This window comes from Urocitellus parryii, chromosome 3 (assembly GCF_045843805.1).
Source record: "Urocitellus parryii isolate mUroPar1 chromosome 3, mUroPar1.hap1, whole genome shotgun sequence".
NCBI classification, from domain to species: domain Eukaryota; kingdom Metazoa; phylum Chordata; class Mammalia; order Rodentia; family Sciuridae; genus Urocitellus; species Urocitellus parryii.
In genome coordinates, this window is record NC_135533.1 from 67,678,347 (window position 1) to 67,699,968 (window position 21,622).

The window sequence follows — 21,622 nt, forward strand, 5'->3', positions numbered from 1 at the left end:
CTCTGAAAAGAATATTTTAGCAAAAGTATTGCCTCTACATCTCTGAAACCTGAGCCTCACATCTGACATCCTTTCCAGTGGGTCCTCAGAGCCCTCTCAGGTAGAACTAAAAAATTACCACTGCACTTCATACAGAGGATGGATCAGTCACAAGCTTCAAAGAATTCAACCCCTGGCAGGGGGTTGAACATCACAGATAATCTACATTAAACTAGCAGAGCCTGTACAAAAAAAACTTTTCTCCTTTTAATAATCCATGCTAAAGTAGTTTTAAACTTTAAAAAAAATTAAAAATACAAATGTATTTTATTGTGGCTTCTTGACATCAATGCTTGATACAAAAGGAGACAAACCCTAGTTCATTGTGCACAGGATAACCAAAGAATGTAGAAAAAAGAAAACAGTGAAGGTCAGGGGGAAAAATATTCAGAATACTTGATGAGGTCACCAAGGGGAACAGATCCAAATACCTGTGAAGTCAGTTCTCTCAACTTCAATTCTGTCCCAAAATTTTGGTTCTTATCATGTTGAATGTTTCCTCTTCCTCAGAAAGTGCCAGTCACCCTCAACTATTCCTGATAGTCTCTCTGACCTCAATTGCAGTTTTAAGGACTCAGTTCTTTAATCTCCCTATAAAACACTTTTTTCAAAGAAGTTTCCTCAACTACAGCTCCTACAAAATACCACAATCAATATAAATCCTGCTTCTGAGCTGTTCCCAACAGTTTTTATCTCATGTCTTAAGGATTCCACTTGTGCCAGCTTTTTAACCACCACTGTGTTACTGAGAAGATTCAACTTCAACACTCTTCCCATCTGCTACTCAAACTCACCAACTAGGCCTATTGAGAATGCGTTGTTAAATAATGAAAGCATATTGTGTATCATTCACCAACAACATACTAGGCATAGACTTCCCAAACTAAGTAACTTCTTAAATGTTATTCTCTTTCTGAAAGTATATACAACTAAGAATAAAATCTATAGAAATAATTAATTTAAATGATCCTGTAAATATATGTGAGCCTTCAATGCCATCTTTTAAAAAGCCCATTTACCTATCAGGATATTAGAGTATCATTTCCATCAAGAAGGTAACGTTAAAAGAGCCTCCAGAAGGGTATGAAGCCTTGTTCAACATGCACATGTATTCCAAAGAGGCAGTGCCCTGGGATCAAGATGGATCCAAAATGCTCAACCTCCTCTTTTCGAATCTCACCTATCACCAAAATATATATTTTTAGGCTTTATTTCAGTTCCTCAACTGTATTTTTTAAGTAAGTAGAGGAGGTAATAAAAATACTTACTTGCATCATCAAATTACAGAACTTTCTTCAGTGTTCACCACAAAGATACCCACAGAATTAACACAAATTGACCAAAAAGTATGGCTGAATCCTAAATCAGGACCCAATTTTGCACATAAACCTTACCAGGGGTCAATTGTTTTCCAAGGTTATTCATCTGGTAACTGATGAATCTAAACTTCAAAGTTATATCTGCATTACTATAAGTTGTCTTGACTCTCTGAGCATCCCTTCCTCCTTGGTAAGATCAACCTTGATAACATAAATCTATCAGGCATTTTAACTCCTATGCCACAATTAATTTATTGTAGTTCTATTGAAATGAAAGGTCCTGAAATTCAGGATTTTTTTTCATTTACTTTGTACCCATCTTGTCAAGAATATAGGAAATATTCAACAAAGGTATATTCAATGAATGAAATAAAGCTCAATAAATAACTGGAATATTTTGCTCAGAAACAAACAAGTCAGCTACAGGAAGGGCTTTAAGCCCAGAGACATACCATACCTGACTACCAACTGTGGGTGGTTGTCAATTGAACAGTGCAAAAGTGCTGCAACTAGAACTCAAAGAAAATACATGAAATTAATTAAATCATAGCATAAGTAACTTAATACAAAAATTTACTAGATTAGCCAGGCATGTATGTTTCTTTTATCTTTTAAATTTGTTATTGGATAATGACAAATTATCATTGCATATTAAGTGTGGTATACAAAGTGATGCTAAAATATATATGTACAATATGGATGACTGAATCAACATACCATTTCAAATACTTATCATTTACTCATCCTGACTAACTGAAATATTGTATCCTTTGACCAACAATATCTGGTAACCACCATTCTACTATCTGCTTTTCTACCACTTCAATTTTAGATTCCACAAGTAAATGATAACATGCTGTATTTGTCTTTCTGTGCCTGACTTGTTTCGCCTAACACAATGACTTTCAGGTTCATTCATGTGGTTGCAAATTATGTAATTCTCCTCTTGTTCAAGGCTCAATATATTCAATTGTGTGTATACCCCACAATTTCTTTGTCTGTTCACTAGTTGATACTTAAATTACTTCCATAATTTGACTATGAATAATGATACAATAAATATGATGGATCAGTTATCTCTTCAATGTACTTATTTAAAATCTTTGGGTAGATGCCCAGATGTGGATTGCTGGATCATGTGGTAGTTCTATCTTCAGTTTACTGAGGAAACTCCATACTATTTTCTGTAATGGCTATATTAATTTACATTCCCACCAATAGTATACAAGAGTTTCCTTTTGTCCACATCTTCATTGATTCTTGTTATCATTCATCTTTCTGATCATAGTCTTTGGAACACATGTAAAATGATATCTCATTGTGCTTTTAAATTAAATTTCCCTAATGATTGCTGATATTTGACATTTTTTCACATACCTGATGATCTTCTTTTGAGAAATGTCTATTCAGGTTTTTTGTCAATATTTTTATTTGAGGTATTTATGTTTTTGCTATTGAGTTGTTTGGGTTCCTTATATATTTGAATATTAATCCATTATCAGTCTAAAACATTTTTTCTTCAATTCTTTTCACTCTGCTGTTTCCTGTACTGTGTGATTTTTCTCACTTGTTAGAATCCCAAAACTGTCTATTTTTTGGCTTCGTTGACTGAGATTCTGGGGTCAAATGTGAAAAGCCAGTGTCCAGACCAATGTTAAATGGTTTTCCCTATGGTCTTCTAGTCATTTCAGGTCTTACGTTTAATAAGTTTTTAGTCTATTTTGAGTTGATTTTTTTATATGGTGTGAGATAAGGGTCCGATTTCATCCTTCCACATGTGCTTATCCAGTTGTTCTAGCATCCTGTATTGAAGACGCTGTTCTTTTTTCATTATATATTTTTGGCACCTTTGTCAGAAATCATTTCACCACAAATGCATAGATCAATTTCTGCACGTTTTAATTCCCTTGGTCAATTTATCTATTTTGAAAGTATATGTATTTAAATCATGTTTTCTAAAAATAATATTCTTCAGAAATTAGCATAAGGGATCCTAATATACATTAGATAAAAGAGTGTATAATTGGGCTGGAGCTGTAACTCAGTGGTAGGCTTGCTTGACATATACAAGGTCCTGAGTTCTATCCACAGAACCAAAAGAAAAGAGAAAAAAAAAAGTCTTCAGTTCTCTGATCAAATACATTTGGAAATGGATAAAATGGAATGCACTTAAAACATATAGGAATGTTCTATAAGTTTCTTAGAAATTTCCTATAAAATTTAAATCTCTTTCTATCAGGGAAATGCAGTATGAACAATTTTCCATATGTTCCAGTACTTTACCAAAGAAAATATTGACACACATTTCTGGTTTACATGAAACATTACTTGGGATTAGTATTCCAGGGAGCAGACTAGGAGAATGATACACAATTGCCATTCAGTGTCAATGTGCCGATAAAACAAACAATGTATTGAATCCTGGGGAAAAAATCTGTGCTTGAAAGGTCTATCACTCTAAGTAGTGTATTTTTTTAAATCTCACCCAGTAAACCAAAATCAATTCTCTTATCGTGGGAATATTTCTCTTCTTTCACTTCCAAACTGGAATAAAAAGCTATTGACTCAAACTGCCACCATAACTCTGCTCGCTCCTTGAAAACAAAAACAACACAACACAAAACCCACTTCATTGACATATAACTTGCTGTATATTGTCAACATACACAGTATGATGAGTAATACACCCATGGAGTCATCACCACAATCTATTCCATAAACCTATAAATCTTCTCCAAAGGCTTTCACTCACTCTTTGTATTTGTTCTTCTTTTTGTATGAAATAACAGTTAAGTGTAAAATCTGCCTTAACAAGTTCTTAAGCATACAATACAATATTGTTACCTAGGCATGATGCTGTACAGCAGATCTCTAGGACTTACTCATCTTGTATAACTGAAACACTGTAGCTTTTGACTGCCATCTACCTATATTCCCCTCTCCTCAGCCCCTGAAAACCATCATTGCACTCTATGCTTCTAGAAGTTTGACTATTTAGACTCATCATGTCATACAATATTTGTCTTTCTATGTCTGGCTTAATTATCATAATGCCCTTCATGTTCATCCATGTTGTCACAATGGCAAAATTTCTTTATAAAAGTTAAATAGTATTCGATTGTATGTGTATACCACATTTTCTTTATCCATTCACCTCTCAATGAACATTTAGGTTACTTCTATATCTTGGCTATTGTGAGTAATATTGCAATGAATATGGGAATGCAGATATCCCTTCTATATCCTGATCTTAATACCATTGAATATACCCAGCAGTGAAACTTCTATTTTTTTGAGGAATCTACATTTGGTTTTCCATAATAGCTGTACCAATTTACATTCCCTCATTTGCATATAAAGGTTCTTTTTCTCCATATCCTTGTGAACATTTGTTACTTTTAAAATTTTTTTGGTCATATCCATTCTAATAAGTGTGAAATGATATTTCATTATGGTCTTGATTTGAATTTCCCTGATGACTAATGGTGTTAAGTTCCTTTTCACATGTCTGATAGCCATTTGTATGTCTTTTTTCTTTTTTTTTTTTTTTTTTTTTTTAACCAGGGGCACTTCACCACTGAGGTGCATCCCCAACCTTTTTTTTTTTTTTTTTTTTTTTTTTTACTTTGAGACATGGTCTCCCTAAGTTACTAAGGGCCTCATTAGGTTGCCAAAACTGGCCTCAAACTTGTGATCCTCTTGCCTCAGTCTCCCAAATCACAGGGATTACAGGCATGTGTCATGACACCTAGAGTATGTCTTCTTTGAAAAAAAAATGTTTATTTAGTTCCTTTGCCCATTTCTATATTGGGTTATTTGTATTTTTGCTATTAACTTACAGAGTTCCATATATTTTAGAAATTAAGGCTTTTTCAGATATCTGATTTACAAATATTTTCTCATATTCCATAGGTTGCCATTGAATTTCATTAATTATTTCTTTTGCTGTGCAGAAATATCTTAGTTTGATGTAATTCCAGTGGTTGATTTTTTTGTTTTCTTGCCTGAGCTTTTGGGTCAAATCCAAAAAAAATCATTGCCCAGACTAATGTTGTATATTTTTCTCTATGTTCTAGTTTTATAGTGTCAGATCTTACATTTAAGACTGTAATACATCTTGAGTTGATTCTGCTTATAAGGGTCTAATTTCTTTTGCATGTGGATACCTGATTATTTTGGAATCATTCTTGGAAGACACTGTTCTCTCTTATACTCTGGAAAATTAGCTGACTATATATGCATGGGTTTATGTATGGGCTCTGTATTCTGTTTCATCAGTCTACTACCTATTTATATGCAAATGCATGCTATTTTATTAGGATAGCTACATAAAATATTTTGATATTAGAAAGTGTAGTACCTCCAGTTTTGTTTTTTTTTCTTTTTGCTCAAAATTGTTTTGGCTACTCAGGATGTCCTGTTTTTTTCTGAATCTATTGTGGTAATTGTGAATCTTAAGGTGTTTTTTCTATTTCTTCTTTAAAAAATGACACTGGGATTTTGACAGGAATTCCATGGAATAAATCTGCTGGGTAATATGGACATTTTAACAATAATTCTTCCAGTCCATGAGCATGGAATATCTTTCCATTTTCTTGTGTCTGCCTTAATTTCTTCCATTGGTATTTTTAGTTTTTCAGTGTACAGATCTTTTATTTCCTTCATAAGGTTTATTCCTAGCTTATTACTTTTGGCATTTTTGCAAATGGGATTGTTTTCTTGTTTTCCTCTTTGGATAGTTCATTGTTAGTGTATAGAAATATAACTAATTTTTATATGTTTATTTTGTATCCTATAAGATTGCTCAGTTCATTTACTAGCTCTATAAATTTTTTGTGTATGGAGTCTTTAAAGTTTTCTACATACAAGATCACATCATTGTCAAAAAGAGATATCTTTACTTCTTCCTTTCCAATTTAGATGTCTTATATTTCTTCTTCTTACCCAACTGCTCTAGCGAGGACTTCTATTATGATGAATAAATGTGACAAGACTAAGCATTCTTGCCTTATGCTGATCTCTAAAAAAAAGTTTGTTTTTTTTACAATTGTGTATAATGTTAGCTGTGGGCCTATCATATATGGCCTTCATTGTGTTGAAGTAAGTTCCTTCTATATCTAATTATTTAAAGTTTATATCATAATGAGTGTTTATTCTTTCAAAATGCTTTTTCTGAATCTATTGTGATAACTATGATTTTTTATTCTTTGTTCAGTTAATGTCATATGAAATTGCATGTGTTACCATCCTTGGATCCTAGGGATAAATCCTATTTAGTCATTGTGTATCATTCTTTTAATGTGCTAAATAAATAATTCAGTTTTCTATTATTTCCTTTATTCTGCCAGCTTTGGACTTAGTAGTTTGGTTTCCTTTTTCTAGTTCCTTGATATGTAATATTAGGCTGTTTGAGATCTTTCTTCTTTATTAATATAGGCATTCATCACCATAAAATTTCCTAAAACTGCTTTTGCTGCATCACATAACTTTTAAAATATTGTGTTTCTGTTTTGTCTTGAGACATTCTCTGATTTCCATTTGATTTCTTCTTTGACCCAATGGTTGTTTAGGAGTATGAAGTTTAATTTCCATGTATTCATGAATTTTTCAATTTTCCATTTTTCTTCTATGTACAGACTTATTGTAAAAATGCAAGCAATTACAAATCAGTCTGTTGCAAAATCAATATTGTATTAGCATAAATTTAATTCCAGGTTTTAAAAAAATGAACCTGATCAATTACAGACAGCAATAAACATTAAGCCACAATGGTGCTAATGTTATCTTCTGCAGACACTGGTATATTAAACGTATTTTCCCTACAAGAACCATAGAAAAATAAAAATTTCTGAGTGCATCATTTTTGCCTTTTCTTATTTTACAATGACAGCCATATTTTTATATAATAAGCTATGTTAACATGCTAATTTCACCAAGATAATTTTCTTATCAAGTAAAATCATATTTCTGGCTAGAAACTTTCCTTGTACTTATTTTAATGAATAATTCAACCATCAAAAGCAAATATATATTTCTTTGAAATGACTGTTAAGCCCTGACCTTCATTTTATCCTAGAGAAATAACAATAAAAATCAGTGTTACATTATTTGCTATAGAAACCTGGATTACCATTTGAAGATATTAGCTTGCATTTGTGCATTTGAATAGGAATCTCCCATCCAGCCATGAGTGGGTCACATCCATCAACATTATGCGTTGTTTCAAAGGCAGACAGCTCCTTGGCAAAGCACTTGGCTCTCTGGCCTCACAGATTAGCTTCCTCTCTTACATCCAAGTAAGACTCAGACTACATAAAAGTCTGAATCATGTTCTCACACTTCTCACTGCTATATTTGTCCAAAACAGCCTGGACATAGCTCCATAGGCATCATGGACATCAGTGAAGTTCTTGACTACTTTCTTCTAGATGAAAAGTTATGTGTCTTCTGATGACCAGCAGTGTTCTCACTCAGGCATTCCTTCTACTCTTCACTCAACATGCCCACATAGAATGGTCATACCTGAGTGGCACTGTCATCATTGGCACTGTCAAAGCACAGAACATCTGCGGAACATTGGATACTCTTCCCCAGGGCAGAAGAGTTGTTCTGGAGCACCAAAGCTATTGAGAGAGTAATCTGGAGAAGCACGCTGATTGTTGTGCATGCACATGGGCACAGGCATATCATCATCATAGATGGCCACTCCAGCACAAAAGGGACAGTTCATGGGTATCCAAAGACATCTGGATTGCAGGTGGTAGAAGTGAATGCCAGGATAGGAAAAGGTGTCCCTGCAGCATTTTATAAGGACTGGGAAGCATGTTGCTTACACAAAGTCCATCTGTTCAATCTCAGCAAAGTAATTAACTGGATTCCAGTATAAGACCAATTTACCAACTGGGATAAAAGGATTATGAGGTCAAACCTTAGTGACATCAAATGGATTAAATGGAAAAGTTTCTGCCTGATTAAACAACATGACCAAGATGTAAAATTTCAAGAGGAGGAACTGTGGGTGGTAGTGGTGTTAAAAACAGATCCTGGAGGGGCTGGGTTGTAGCTCAGTGATAGAGCGCTCGCCTAGAGTGTGCAAGGCCCTGGGTTTGATCCTCAGCACCACATAAAAATAAATAAATAAAAATAAAGATATTGACAACTACAACTAAAAAAATAAGTATTTTTTAAAAAGATTCTGGAGGCCAGAGTCAGCATTTTCCTGAGAAATTCTTGCTGCATTTTTAACGGAAAGGTTTTTTAATGCCCTCATCAGTCTTATATTAGAATTTACAATAAAGTGCCTCTTCATTTGCATTAACCAGATTGAAACTGTGTGATCCATATCCACTCATGTATTGATGTCCATTAATCTCTTGATCACTGAATAAGAAAGAAACCTGATCAGAGACTCAGGAAGTAGGTTCTAGAAGTCTCAGACCATGTCCAGATCTTCAGGTATATTTGGGGATTTCTGTTTCAGCTATGATTCATTGATGGAAACAATATGGCATACCTGATGAAGAAAATCAGAGTATTATTTCCAACAAGATTCAAGTTATCTTCTGTGTAAAATTTCACTACAAACCCACAAGGTTCATGAACTCTGTCAGTTGAGCCCAATTCTCCAGGAACATTAGAGAATCAAAGTGCACTGAGAGTCCTCTTTCTAATATGCACAAATATCCTTGCCCCAAAGTATCTGGTGATGTCATGCATGAGCTCAAAGTAGCCAAAGGCCCCTGCTCCTTTAGTATCCATGACTTTCTAAGGAATTCTCTCTTTGTCAAAGTGAAAGTCTCTTTTTTTTTCATCAGTGAAAACCACATCCTGAACAAGAAGAGGCCCTTGGGGTCCTGCTGTAATAATATTAAGTCTATTTTCTATGGCATTGGAGAAGATAATGCCAAGCAAAGTCAGCCAATCCAAAAAAAAAAATGCCAAATGTTTTCTCTGATATAAGGAGGAGATGATTCATAGTGGGGTAGGGAGGGGGAGAGTGGGAGGAATAGAGGAACTCTAGATAGGTCAGAGGGGTGGGAGGGAAAGGGAGGGGCAGGGGTTAGCAAGGATGGTGGAATGTGGCAAAGTACATGTATGAAGACACGAATTAGTGTCAACATACTTTATATACAACTAAAGATATGAAAAATTGTGCTGTGTACGTGTAATAAGAATTGTAATGCAAAAAAAGTCTATCTTCTATTGAGTTACCACCTTGAGAGTAAAGACATCAGTTTTCTACATGACCCTCTGTTCCTTCTAGAGTTTCATCTGTTCACTGGCTAGATTCTGTCTATCTGCTAGATTCTATCTATCATGACAGATGCCTGATTGGCATTATGGACCATTGCAGGTGGTCTTGGGTCATGTGGCTCCCTTCCTTTTGTTACTGATTTCTAGTTTCATTCCACTATAGTCAGAAAAGATACTTGAAAGAATTTCAATCTTCTTAAATTTGTTAAGAATTTTTTGTGATCTGGCATGTGATTTATTCTGAACAATGTTACACATGTACTTGAAAATAAAGTATATTCTTTTGCTATAGAGCAGAATGTTCTGTATGTATCTGTTAGGTCCATTTTTTTTCTACAGGACTGTTAAAATCTGTTATTTCTTCATTGATTTTTCTATCTGGATAATATTTCCTTTATTGTAAGCGGGATATTGAATTTTCCTGCTATTATTTTATTTCTGTCTATTTCTCCCTTAAGATTTATCAGTGTTTGCTTTATATATTTAAGTGCTCTAATGTTGGGTATATTTATAATTGTTCTATCTTTCTGTTTAATTGGTACTTTTATCATTAATGATCTTCTTTGTCTCTTGTAACAGTTTTTAATTAAAGTATATTTTGTCTAATATAATTATGCATATTTCTTATGGATCATTAAACATGGATTTTAACAATAAATTTTAGAGAAATAAAAGAGAAAAAGGAATCTCTATCCAATGCAGATGCTAATTCACAATAAGTGGGGGAAGAACAGAGGTATTTTTGACTAGACAGGGGAGTGAAGGGAGAGCAGAGAGCATGAGGGTATGAATGATAGTAGAATGAATGAGACATTATTACCCTATGTGCATATATGATTACATGATTTGCATGTGTAACTCTACACCATATACAACCAGACAAACAAGAAGTTACATTCCATTTATGTATGATGTGTCAAAATGTAAAATGCATGCATTCTACTGTCATGTATAACTAATTAGAATTTTTTAAAAAATATTTATTTTTTAGTTTCAGGTGGACACAATATCTTTATTTTATTTTTATGTGGTGCTGAGAATTGAACTCAGTGCCTCACTCATGCTAGGCGAGTGCACTACCACTTGAGCCACATCCCCAGCCCCAAATTAGAATTTTTTAAAAAAATTAATATTTTTAGTTGCCAATGGATTTTTCACTTTAATTGTTTATTTATATGTGGTGCTGAGGATCAACCCAGGGCCTCATACATGCCAGGCAAGTGCTCTACTACTGAGCCACAACCCCAGTCCCTAAAAATTTTTTAAAAGAGAATCTATATCTAAGGTTTTAATTAACTAATCTGAACATAGCACTTAAGAAAACTAAATATTAGAAGCTTACAACCAAAGATTAGAATATAGATATATACACATGTAATCGTACTTATGTAAAAGTAATGTCTCATTGAAACCACATTAATTCACTAAATCCTATATGAGAAATAAAAAAGTAACTCAAACACATGTACTACACATTATATACATATACATGCACAAATATATCCATATAGACATCCATTTCACGTCATACATTTGATAATAATGATTATTTCATATGTATTATTGATTTGCATATTATGAATTCTGAAGTACAAGATTAAACAATATCCGCAAGACAATGACCCATTTAATGCTTACACACCAAGTGAATTATATTTAAATTGTCATCCTTAATTAGAATATGATGTTAGGGTTGTAACTCTAAGACTCAGAAATATTTGAAAGGGTAAGCAATACATGGCACATATCCCCCTTAAAAATGTGAGAATATAAAAGAGATATATTATGTTTATTTCTCTCTCAGTGTTTTAGACTTGTCTGAAAACACATAAAAGAGTTCTCTTCACATGTCACCTCCAAGGATATCTAGGTCTTCACTTCTAAGATTTAGTTTGAGGCCAAAGGGCCCTGTTTCCAAAGAAAGATTAAAAGAAGACTATCACCCAGGAAATCACTCCAGGAGGACCATTGTTTTTGATGATCTAAGAACATCAAAGGACACTTAGAAGGTCAAGAAGAGATGTTAGAAATGCTTGTGCTTCCAGGATAAAAGAGGAGATTGACCCAATGGTGGAGAAACCACAGGGTTCAAACTGGAGCTGTATTCTCTTGTTCTGTGATTATTACAAAGTGTTGTGATGCAGAAATGAGTGAAGTTAATGAGAAGTCAGATGTCAGTTTTTGTTGTGCTTGAACCCTGTGCATATAAAGTTTATATAGGACATAAATGAATTTTGTGTTTAGACTTGGGTCCCATCCCCAAGATATCTTATTATGCATATACAAGTATTCCAAAAGTCAGAAAAAATCTGAAATCCAAAACACTTTTGATCCCAAGTATTTCACATAAAGGACAGTCAACCTTGTAGTAGCTACCTCAGAGGGCTGTTTTAAGATTACAATGGAATAATGACATACAGCTCCAAGTACAATGTTTGGCACATAATCACAATTTCAGAAATGGTAGGTATTATTAGCAACAGAAAATCTAAGCCATTGTAATAATCAGTTATTATTACCCTACCATCCACAACAAAACACTAATAACTGGTAATGTAGTAACAACATTACAAATTAACTGTGCTTCTAAGTTAGCTAGATCAACTAATTTACTTGTAAAGTTTATAATAATTTCTTTACCATAACAAGGAAAAAGTCATAGACCTAAGGTCATATTACAAACTACCAGAGCAAATATATTAATTATACAGGAATATTTGAAAATTCTGATTTTAGACAAAAACAAAGATAAAAAATGTCCCAGAAATCACATAAGTATTATTGTTTTTAAAATAACTATCATTTTTAATGTAAGTAATAATTAAAAGTAATTTGATTACTAGTCAGAGATTTTAGAAAAGTTCTTGCTGGAGAGTCAAATTCAAATAATCTATGGACTATTACAATAAATAATGAACAAAAGGGTCTCAAGCATCATTCAGTTGGTAATAATTACTATTCAGGCATTAATTCTGTAACAGAATTTTGAAACTTTGGCAAATACACTTAATCAATAGTGTATTGCTAAATACTTAAAATCTGGCTGCCAGGGAAGAAGGCCTTTAATTTGGAGCAAATCTTCCACCATGGCAGATTTCAAACTGACAATTGGCTCTCCGCATCCAGTGGTAGCCAGAACCACCAGATCATGCAAATATGGAGTTACTACTCATAATGGTTAGATAGTCTGACAGAATTGAGTTGTTTAGAATGAAACCAAGACATCTGCCAAGTAAAAAAGTATAGATAAATACCATACAGATGTTCTAGGAAGGTAGCCAAAGCCAATTACAATAAACTGACTACATTGGTATTACTCAGGCTCTATTTCCCTTTCCCCCCAATCCTCCTTACTGAGAATTGATCTCTCCTCTGCACAGGAGGCTGCCTAGACCCTAGGCTCGCATCACCTTCTTCTCTACTGAACCTCCTGTCTCTTCAGGCTCTTGCTAATATCTTACAGGGAGAGGTACTCAAGTTCTCTCTGTATTCATTTAATATCATTCACCAAGAAATAATGGTGTTTTTCTCATAGAATTACTGCAGTCTCCCTGAGTGCAGTGAACTCACCACTTAAGCTTAAGCTCTCCCAGCTAATAAGAGAGAGGTGCTCTATGAACAAGAAAGAATTAGTTTTCCATTTAACAAATTTACTTACCTGTATTTTCATTTAGAAACAGACTGTCTAAACTTTTAGGAATACCATTTGGAACACTGCTGGAAAAAATGTAAATCCATCTGACTTTGAACCTTAGGCTACCCCTAGACTACTGTAGAAACTCCTGACACCCCTGACTTACCAAATTAAAGTTTTTTTAAAAAAAAGATAGAGTTTATGCATGAAAATAAATTCCACAATGTATTTCTCTGTTAACTCATAATGTTACACTTCAAATCTTCTTAATTTTCAAAAGTAAAGTTATTAAATATGACCTTCAGTAATTCTACAATCTCTTTATAGGTTATACTTACAAAAAATTACCTCAAGGTATTTTTGTGGCTTTAAAAAAGAAAGGAATCCACTACAAGATGAGTTTTGTGGATAGATGGTAGTAATAGTAGGAAAACAATATGACTATACTTAGTGCTACTATAGTTCTATATACTTATAATAGTTCTATACACTTAAAAATGTTTAAATGACAAACTTTCAGTGATATTTACCCAATTAAAAATTCCACAGCCACATCAATGTTTATAACAACTCAAACTCACAATAGCTAAACTGTGGAACCAATCTAGGTGCTCTTAAACAGATGAATGAATAAAGAAAATGTGGTGTGTATATGTACACAATAGAAAGTTACTCATCCTTAAAGAAGAATAAAATTATGGCATTTGCAGGTAAATGGATGTAACTGGAAAATATTATGCTAAGCAAAATAAGTCAATCCCAAAAATACAAAGGCTGAATGATCTCTCTGATATGTGGATGCTAACTTACAATAATGCAGGGGGCTAGGGAAGAATACAGTTACTTTGGATTAGGTAGAGGAGAGTTAAGGAAGAGGAGGGGGTGTTGGGTAGGAAGGATAGTATAATGAATCAGACATTATTACCCTATATACATATATGACTACACAACCAGTGGAATTCTACAACATGTACAACCAGAAGAATGAGAAACTATACTCCATTTATGTAAGATGTATCATAGTGTATTCTACTGTCATATATAACTAATTAGAACAAATAATTTTTTAATTTAAATTTTTTAAAAATCCACTAACGATAAATTCTTCCACTCTGCCCTCCAAAATTTCAAATAAAAAAATTTTACAAATAGCAATAATACTGATACTTAATACATCATGTCTTATCACGGACTTTGCACACAAGGACCCCATGTATTCTGCTAGACAGTAACAAGATACATTCATTTCTCCAAGGTCTCATTATAATTCATTATAACTGATACCCAGGGCTAATATTAAGATGTTATGGTTTAATGAGAAAAATAAATGATCAAAAAGTCAGCACATACTGCATTCTTTGCCCCTCACTGGGTCAGGCAGGCCGGAACAGTCCACTGCAGAATTGGGAATGGCAACTCTCCACCTGGAGCCACTGCTATCACATTCCGTATATTCAAAGTGGTAATCTTTCTGCAAACAGGCACAAAACAAGCCTTTGTTAGAGCTGATTCTAATGAGACAACTGTGCTTTATCAATCATCCTAACACAATTAGCTTGCAAGCCTCTATCCAAACGCCACCCCCTGTTTGACTTGAGTTCCTTTCCCACTCCACCCACTAAGCAGTTTATTGATCAAAAATGTATTAGATAGCCTGGCACAGTGGCACACTCCTGCAATCCCAGCAGCTAGGGAGGCTGGTGCAGGAGGATCACAAGCTCAAGGCCAGCCTCCACAATTAAGTAAGGCTTTAAGCAACTTAGGCCCTGTATCTAAATACCAAATTAAAAGGGAGGTTAAGCACCCCTGGGTTCAATTCCCAATACAAAAAAAAAAAATTATTATATAAGACATACAGTAGGCACTCAAGATATGGGGGAGGGAAGGTCAGACAACATTCTCAAGCTGTAACCTTTATCCTTTCATACCATATACCCCTAAACCCAAAGACTACAGCACATTTCTCCATCTCTTTTTCAGGCTTTTTAAGCGCTAAAGGATTGATAGACAGGAGTACAACAAAGAGCAAAATAACACTAGGAAACTAACTGCTGTCAGTCACTCCAAGTGTTTCAAAGAAATAAGAGAACCATTCCCATTGACCTAGTTCTTGCCCTGTTTAAAATTTAACAAAGTATAATAATTGATCATTCAAATACTAGAGAAAAAAATTACAGATTTTCTAAGCAACTCTCCCAAGCTCAATTCACATCCACCACAGCAGGCTGCCATTAGTCACTGAGTATTAAAATAGACCATTTATTACAATTGCCAATTTAAGGCCAACCCACTTGTCTCTGGCTTTTGGTTGCTTTGAAAATCTCACAATGACCTCCTCTGGTCACAGCACATTATACATGAGCAATGCTTGAATGGAGGGGAATCAGGATAAGATGTTACAAGAGCATTTCAAGAATAAGAGAAATCCCAAATCTATCCTCTATAGCCTATTAATTTAATCCAATACCCAGAATGTTGCTATTAGGACCCTCATCTATTTTGTTTGGCCTCCCTGACTATATTAATGACAGAGAAGCACAGAAGTACCTAATGACTTCACTGTGGGGAAGTAGGAACAGGAAGGCCATCACCCTTGCCTGTTTTCCACAGCAGCCTTTCCCAACAATTAATCTCCTGTTTTAATATATTTTTCAATCTGGATAAACATAATTTTCCAAATCCGCAGTTTGGGTTTTCTTTTTGTTACTGTACCCTTGGTTCATCTTTTTCTTCTCATATTTTACTATAAGCAATAAGAAGAAAGCAGCTCATCTGTACTTTTTACAATACTCTGTTTATGATAATTTACATACTAAGAAAATGTAGGCATTTTCTACCATGCTTCTCATATTTCCTGAGCCCTCACCAGCAGTCTTTTTCATCTTTATTTATTTATCAAGTTTGTTCAAGACAATCCAGTATTTCTATCATGTACTTAAAAATTCTTCCAGCCTCTGCTTGTTACCCCATTGTAAAGTCACGCCCCCTCTTTTAGGTATTGATTATAATAGCACTTCACTTCCAGTTCCCCCAAACTATAATCATTTCCTATGGTTATCTGTAGTGAATTACCACAAAATACATTTTGTGACAACAGAAATCTATTCTCTCATAGTTGTATGGGTCAGAAGTCGAAAAATAGTTCCACACCTCAAGGTATTGGCAGGCCATACTTCCTCAGAAAGCTTTAGGGAAAATCCATCTCTTTCCTTAGGCTTCTGGGGGCTGCTGGCATTCACTGTCCATGGCTGTGCGACTCCAGCCTCTGCCTCGGCCTTTTCTCCTCTTGTGATTGCACTCAAAGCCCATCTGGGTATCTTCCCTTAAGGTTCTCAATTTACATCTTCCTTTTTTTTTTTTTTTTGTCACATATGGCAACACCTCCGTGTTCTAGGGATAAGAATTTGGATATCTTTTGTTTTTGTGTTTCTTTTTCTTTTTGGGTGGAAGCATTATTCAGCTTCCCACAATCCTCTGATAGAGTAGCTTGACTGGTCATTCATTTGCATAATGGCTTTCAGGTTTCTCTGTTCCCAGTTATTTGTATTAGGACATCTCTCTTATTTCCATATCCCACTGAGAAGATCCTGGCCTCTATATGGAAAATTTAGGTTATTTCTTATCATCCTAGAAAAATAATGATGCTGGGAAATCTGGCATGAATTTCAAATGAAGCAAGGCCTCTGCATAAAATAAGGTAAGCTCCAGAAAGCACTCCTCCAACACTGCCTCTGAGTTATCCAGGCTGCCACATCCAAGATAAGAACAGTAATAAGTAGATGAAAAAGGCATTATGTTTTCTGGCTGTAATGTTGTGTGTCATACACCACTTAATTTCCCTAAGATTCTTTTATCCTATTTACCCTTTCCAAATTACCCAATGACTCCAAAGGGCCATAGCTACTGTTGTTATACCAAACTCTTAGGATGTAAGCAAGACGCATTGACATGTTTATTTAGAATTTTAAAATACCAAAATGAAAACAAACCTATTTCATGCAGAGGATAGCACAGGGGGTCAGGGATTTGGACTGTAGTCCAAGCCAGATGGAGTTTATTTTAAATTATATAATAGGCTATTTCATATGGCATGGTAACAAATAACAATTTAAAAAATCTCTTCTGAAGGAAACCCTTCAATCCACAGAAAGATCTAAGAAGTGGGGTTACGTAGTAAAATTACTAAAGAGACATTATATGACAGCCCCTCCCAAGTATTCTGAATGATACTCTGGGAAAGAGAATTACACCACATAAATTTTCAGATTTATACTTAACACTCAAGACCCTAACTAAACACAACTCAAATAAAGATTGAATGCTTAAATCAATCCTTCAGAAATGGGAATTTTCTGATGTTAAGGGACGAGTTTAAAAGAAAAGGTAAAGTCATTTCTTATACAAATATAAAATTAATACATGTCAAGGACTTCGTTTGTAATTTTTATTAGTATGTCAAATCAATAGGATGCTACCACCAGTTCAAAGAAGAACTCAAGGGACAATAGAAAATCAGGAAAGTGAAATGAATTTAATTAACATAAAAATGGTAAATATATAGAGGATAATAATCAATTGTGTTCCAAAGGCTAAAATGCATTCTAATGTCTTCATGAGAATCACTGGTAATGCTATCAATTTCCTAACAGTGTTGTGAAATCATTCAAAGACAAAGAAAGACCTCTACAGAAACTGATAATTCAGGAACGTGCACTACACAGGACACCCAGAAATTCTTTCTGCCTTTTTCAATGTGTTTCACAATTTTGCCTGACAAGGGGAAAATTCTTGGCAATTTTTCATATACTCAAGGCACCTGATGTTTTATTTCCAAACACACTTAAGTGAGTCACAGCACACTCTAAAAAACAGACATCAGCTCACAAGCTACATTTCTCCAAATTACAAATAAGAAGTAGTGCCTTGTGCACTTCAATGCGAAGGATGAATGTTATTTAAACATGTCTGCAAATCACTGAATATTGGGGCATGAAGACACTGCTCCAAGCAACAAAGTTCCCTGTAAGCCTAACATTATAAATATGTGGGAGCAGGAAACAACCCAAAAAGGAATAGAGCATGGAATTATGCCTGACCACAAAACACTTAAAGGAAAATTATCCTTCTATAGATATCAAGGCACCCCACATACACAAAACTACCCAACTATTCACATGCACTCACAAATCAAAATACAGGCACAGATTCTTAAATAACAACAAAAACATCAAATTGTATTGTCTTATTTCTAAAATAGAGAATGTCAGAATATACCCAAGTAAATATTGAATGCTAACAGCACTCCCAAACACCAACGTCATCTACCCTAAAAAAGGCTCATGGTATTCACTATAAACCTTGGGACTCATTTATCAATTCTGATAACAATATTTACTATTTAACATGTAGGCTAGACAGTGTTTTGAAAAGATCTCATGTATAAATTATATATGTTTACATATTGACAAAATACATATGTATTACTGTTATGGAGACATTGTATTAGTCGGTGTTCCATCATTATCCTGAAATACCTGAGATAATGAACTTATAAAAAGTGCATTGTGGCTCAGTTTTAGAGGTTCCACTCCATGATTGAATGGCCCCCTTGTTTTGGGCCTGTAGAAAAGCAGCAAAAGTACTCACCTCATCAGTCAGGAAGCAAACAAATGAGAGGAAGGGGTCAGGATCCCATTATCCCCCTTAAGGGCATAGCCCCAGTGACCCCACTTCCTACGGTTCCACCAACTCCAAAAATCACTACCCCAGGGGCCAAGCCTTTTTAACACATGGGCCTTTCAGAGGCATTCAAGACCAAAACTCTAGCAGACATTAACATATATTGTATTAAGTGACTTATATATATACCAATGTCATTTTTATATAAAAATATGTATTGTTTTTTATTCCCAGGCACTTAATTATTAAATAAGTAATATGGCCTAAAGAGTATGGGGTGATTTAAAACAATACACAGCTCCTATACTCAACAGGCTTATGATTTTGTTAGAGTGAACTAGACACACACACACACACACACACAATTTTATAAGAAAGTATAAAGAATAAAGGTTCCAAGAGGAATAGCAGTACTACAAGTCAGTGTGTCAATAAAAAAAACTATCTAGATGCCCTTCAGTAAATGAATGGATGATGAAAATGTAGTGTATATGTACTATTCAGCATTAAAAGATAATAAAATCATAGCATTTTCAGGTAAATGGATAGAGTTGGAGAATATAATGCTAAGTGAAGTTAGCCAAGCTCCCCCCCCAAAAAAAAATAAATGTTGAACTTTTCTCTAATATAAAGAGGCTGATTCATAGTGGGTTTGGGAGGGGGATCATGGGAGGATTAGATGAACTCTAGATAGAGCAAAGGGGAGGGAAGGAAGGGAGGGAGTATGGGGATAGGAAAGATGGTGGAATGAGATGGACATCATTACTCTAAGTACATGAATGAAGACACCAATGGTGTGACTCTACTTCGTGTACAACCAGAGATATGAAACATTGTGCTCTATATGTATAATATGAATTGTAATACATTCTACTGTCATATATAACAAATTAGAATAAAAAATAAAAATTGTAAAAACAAAATCTATCTAGTCAAAGTTACTACTAAAAGCCAGTGTGGTGGCTGTAATCTCCCCTGTAAAAGCACACACCTGTGATCCCAGTGACACAGAAGGCTAAATTAGGAGGCCAAGGTAGGAGGATAGAAGTTTGAGGTGAGCCTCAGCCACTCAGTGAGGCCCTAAGCACTTAGCAAGACCTTGTCTCAAAAAATAAAAATAAAAAAATAAAATAAAGGGCTGTGGATGTATCTCAGTGGGTAAGTATCCCTGGGTTAAATGCCCAGTACCCAAAAATAAATACATACAATACATACCAGTAAAAATCCCTTAAGTCTCATGTCACATAAGGTACAATGTTGTACCATTGCTCAATAATTTTAGTACAGCCCATTCTTCCTTAAGCACTCTATCACACACCCATTTCTTAGCACTCAGAGGACTTGCATTTTAGAAGACAAGTTTTCTAGAAAAATAAACATCTTTAAACATTTAGAATCACATTCTGCAGAATATATGTGGTAAAGCATGCAAAATGTGACTCCATTGTATTATTTTTACAGAGTCAAATGAAATCCCCATGAGATGGAATAGTCTGAAAAAGCATCAAGGAGAAGGCCCTAACAGATAGGCAAGATCTGTAACTATTCTGCTGACCACTTTCCTCATAAATAGTTAATGAATAAGGCACAGTAAGCAACAAGATCAACCTAGAAATGCATGCCTAGATGCATGCAGTGAAATAGGTTATCTTAGGGTGAACAGAGGAGAGAGCAAGTCCTCAAATGAATGAAGGAACACAGCGGCCTGGTACTCTGTACTGAGGTCTCTTCATTTGTGAATCACCAATGAGAAAAGTCAGCATTCTGAGGCTGTCTATCCTCCAAATGCTGAACTGGCTACAGTTAAAGATACAACAGAGGACCACAAATTCTTTTTTTTTAAATTTTTTTAATATTTATTTTTTAGTTTTCGGCGGACACAACATCTTTGTTTTTGTATGTGGTGCTGAGGATCGAACCCGGGGCACACACATGCCAGGTGAGCGCGCTACCTCTTGAGCCACATCCAGCCCGAGGACCACAAATTCTAGTATAGAATCAAAAAGAGCAGAGGAAGTTCAAGGCCTCTGACTTCAAAGCAAAGAAAATGCTGATACCTATAAGAACACAAGAGAGGGGACAAAAAGAAGCCAATGTAATTCATTGTCCTCATTTCATTTTCTTAATGTGAAGTTCCTTATATTCCTTTTTTTTTTTAATGCAAAATGTTGAGATTAGCACAACCTTGTATTTGAGGAGGCTGCTACTCCTCTGGGAGAAAGGCTCTTGAATATCATGCTCAGCAAAGCACTTGGCACACTTCCTTGAGAGTGAAACAGCAAGAGGGAAAGGAGAGCCTGGCACAAACCCTTCAGCTTCAGTTCCAGTGAGTGGGCCTGCTTCATTGTAGTGTGTAGAAAGGCCCCAAGCTTGAGAACACATAAGGAGACACGCAGGACTTACAGTTGGTCCTTAGCTGACATCATCAAGTACACGAGTGCAGAAAAATCGCACAGCGATTTTCAGATTTTTCTCTTATAAAAAGAACACAAGGTTACCATGGAAACCTACTGCTAAGTAATGTAAACATGATCTATTTATGACACATCTTTTTCACTTCACTTGTGGATACTGTATTGTTTTTTGGAAATTGTTTTGAAGAAGTTTCATATTTGAAACCTGACTTCAATGTCTATCTGGGTAAACAAGACCCTTCCTTTCTTTAATTCAATATATGTTTAATTCAATATATGGCACC

At 34.8% G+C, this 21,622-nt stretch overlaps 1 protein-coding gene and 1 pseudogene across 1 annotated transcript in view; both read right to left on the reverse strand.

The window, feature by feature from the left end:
* Elapor2 (endosome-lysosome associated apoptosis and autophagy regulator family member 2) overlaps positions 1–21,622 on the reverse strand; it is a 153,723-nt gene that overhangs the window by 57,000 nt on the left and 75,101 nt on the right. Inside the window, exon 2 of the mRNA XM_026414568.2 lies at positions 14,596–14,716. Coding sequence (XP_026270353.2) covers positions 14,596–14,716 — 121 coding nt within the window. The remainder of the gene's footprint in view (positions 1–14,595; positions 14,717–21,622) is intronic.
* LOC113201003 (catalase-like) lies at positions 7,625–14,424 on the reverse strand (annotated as a pseudogene).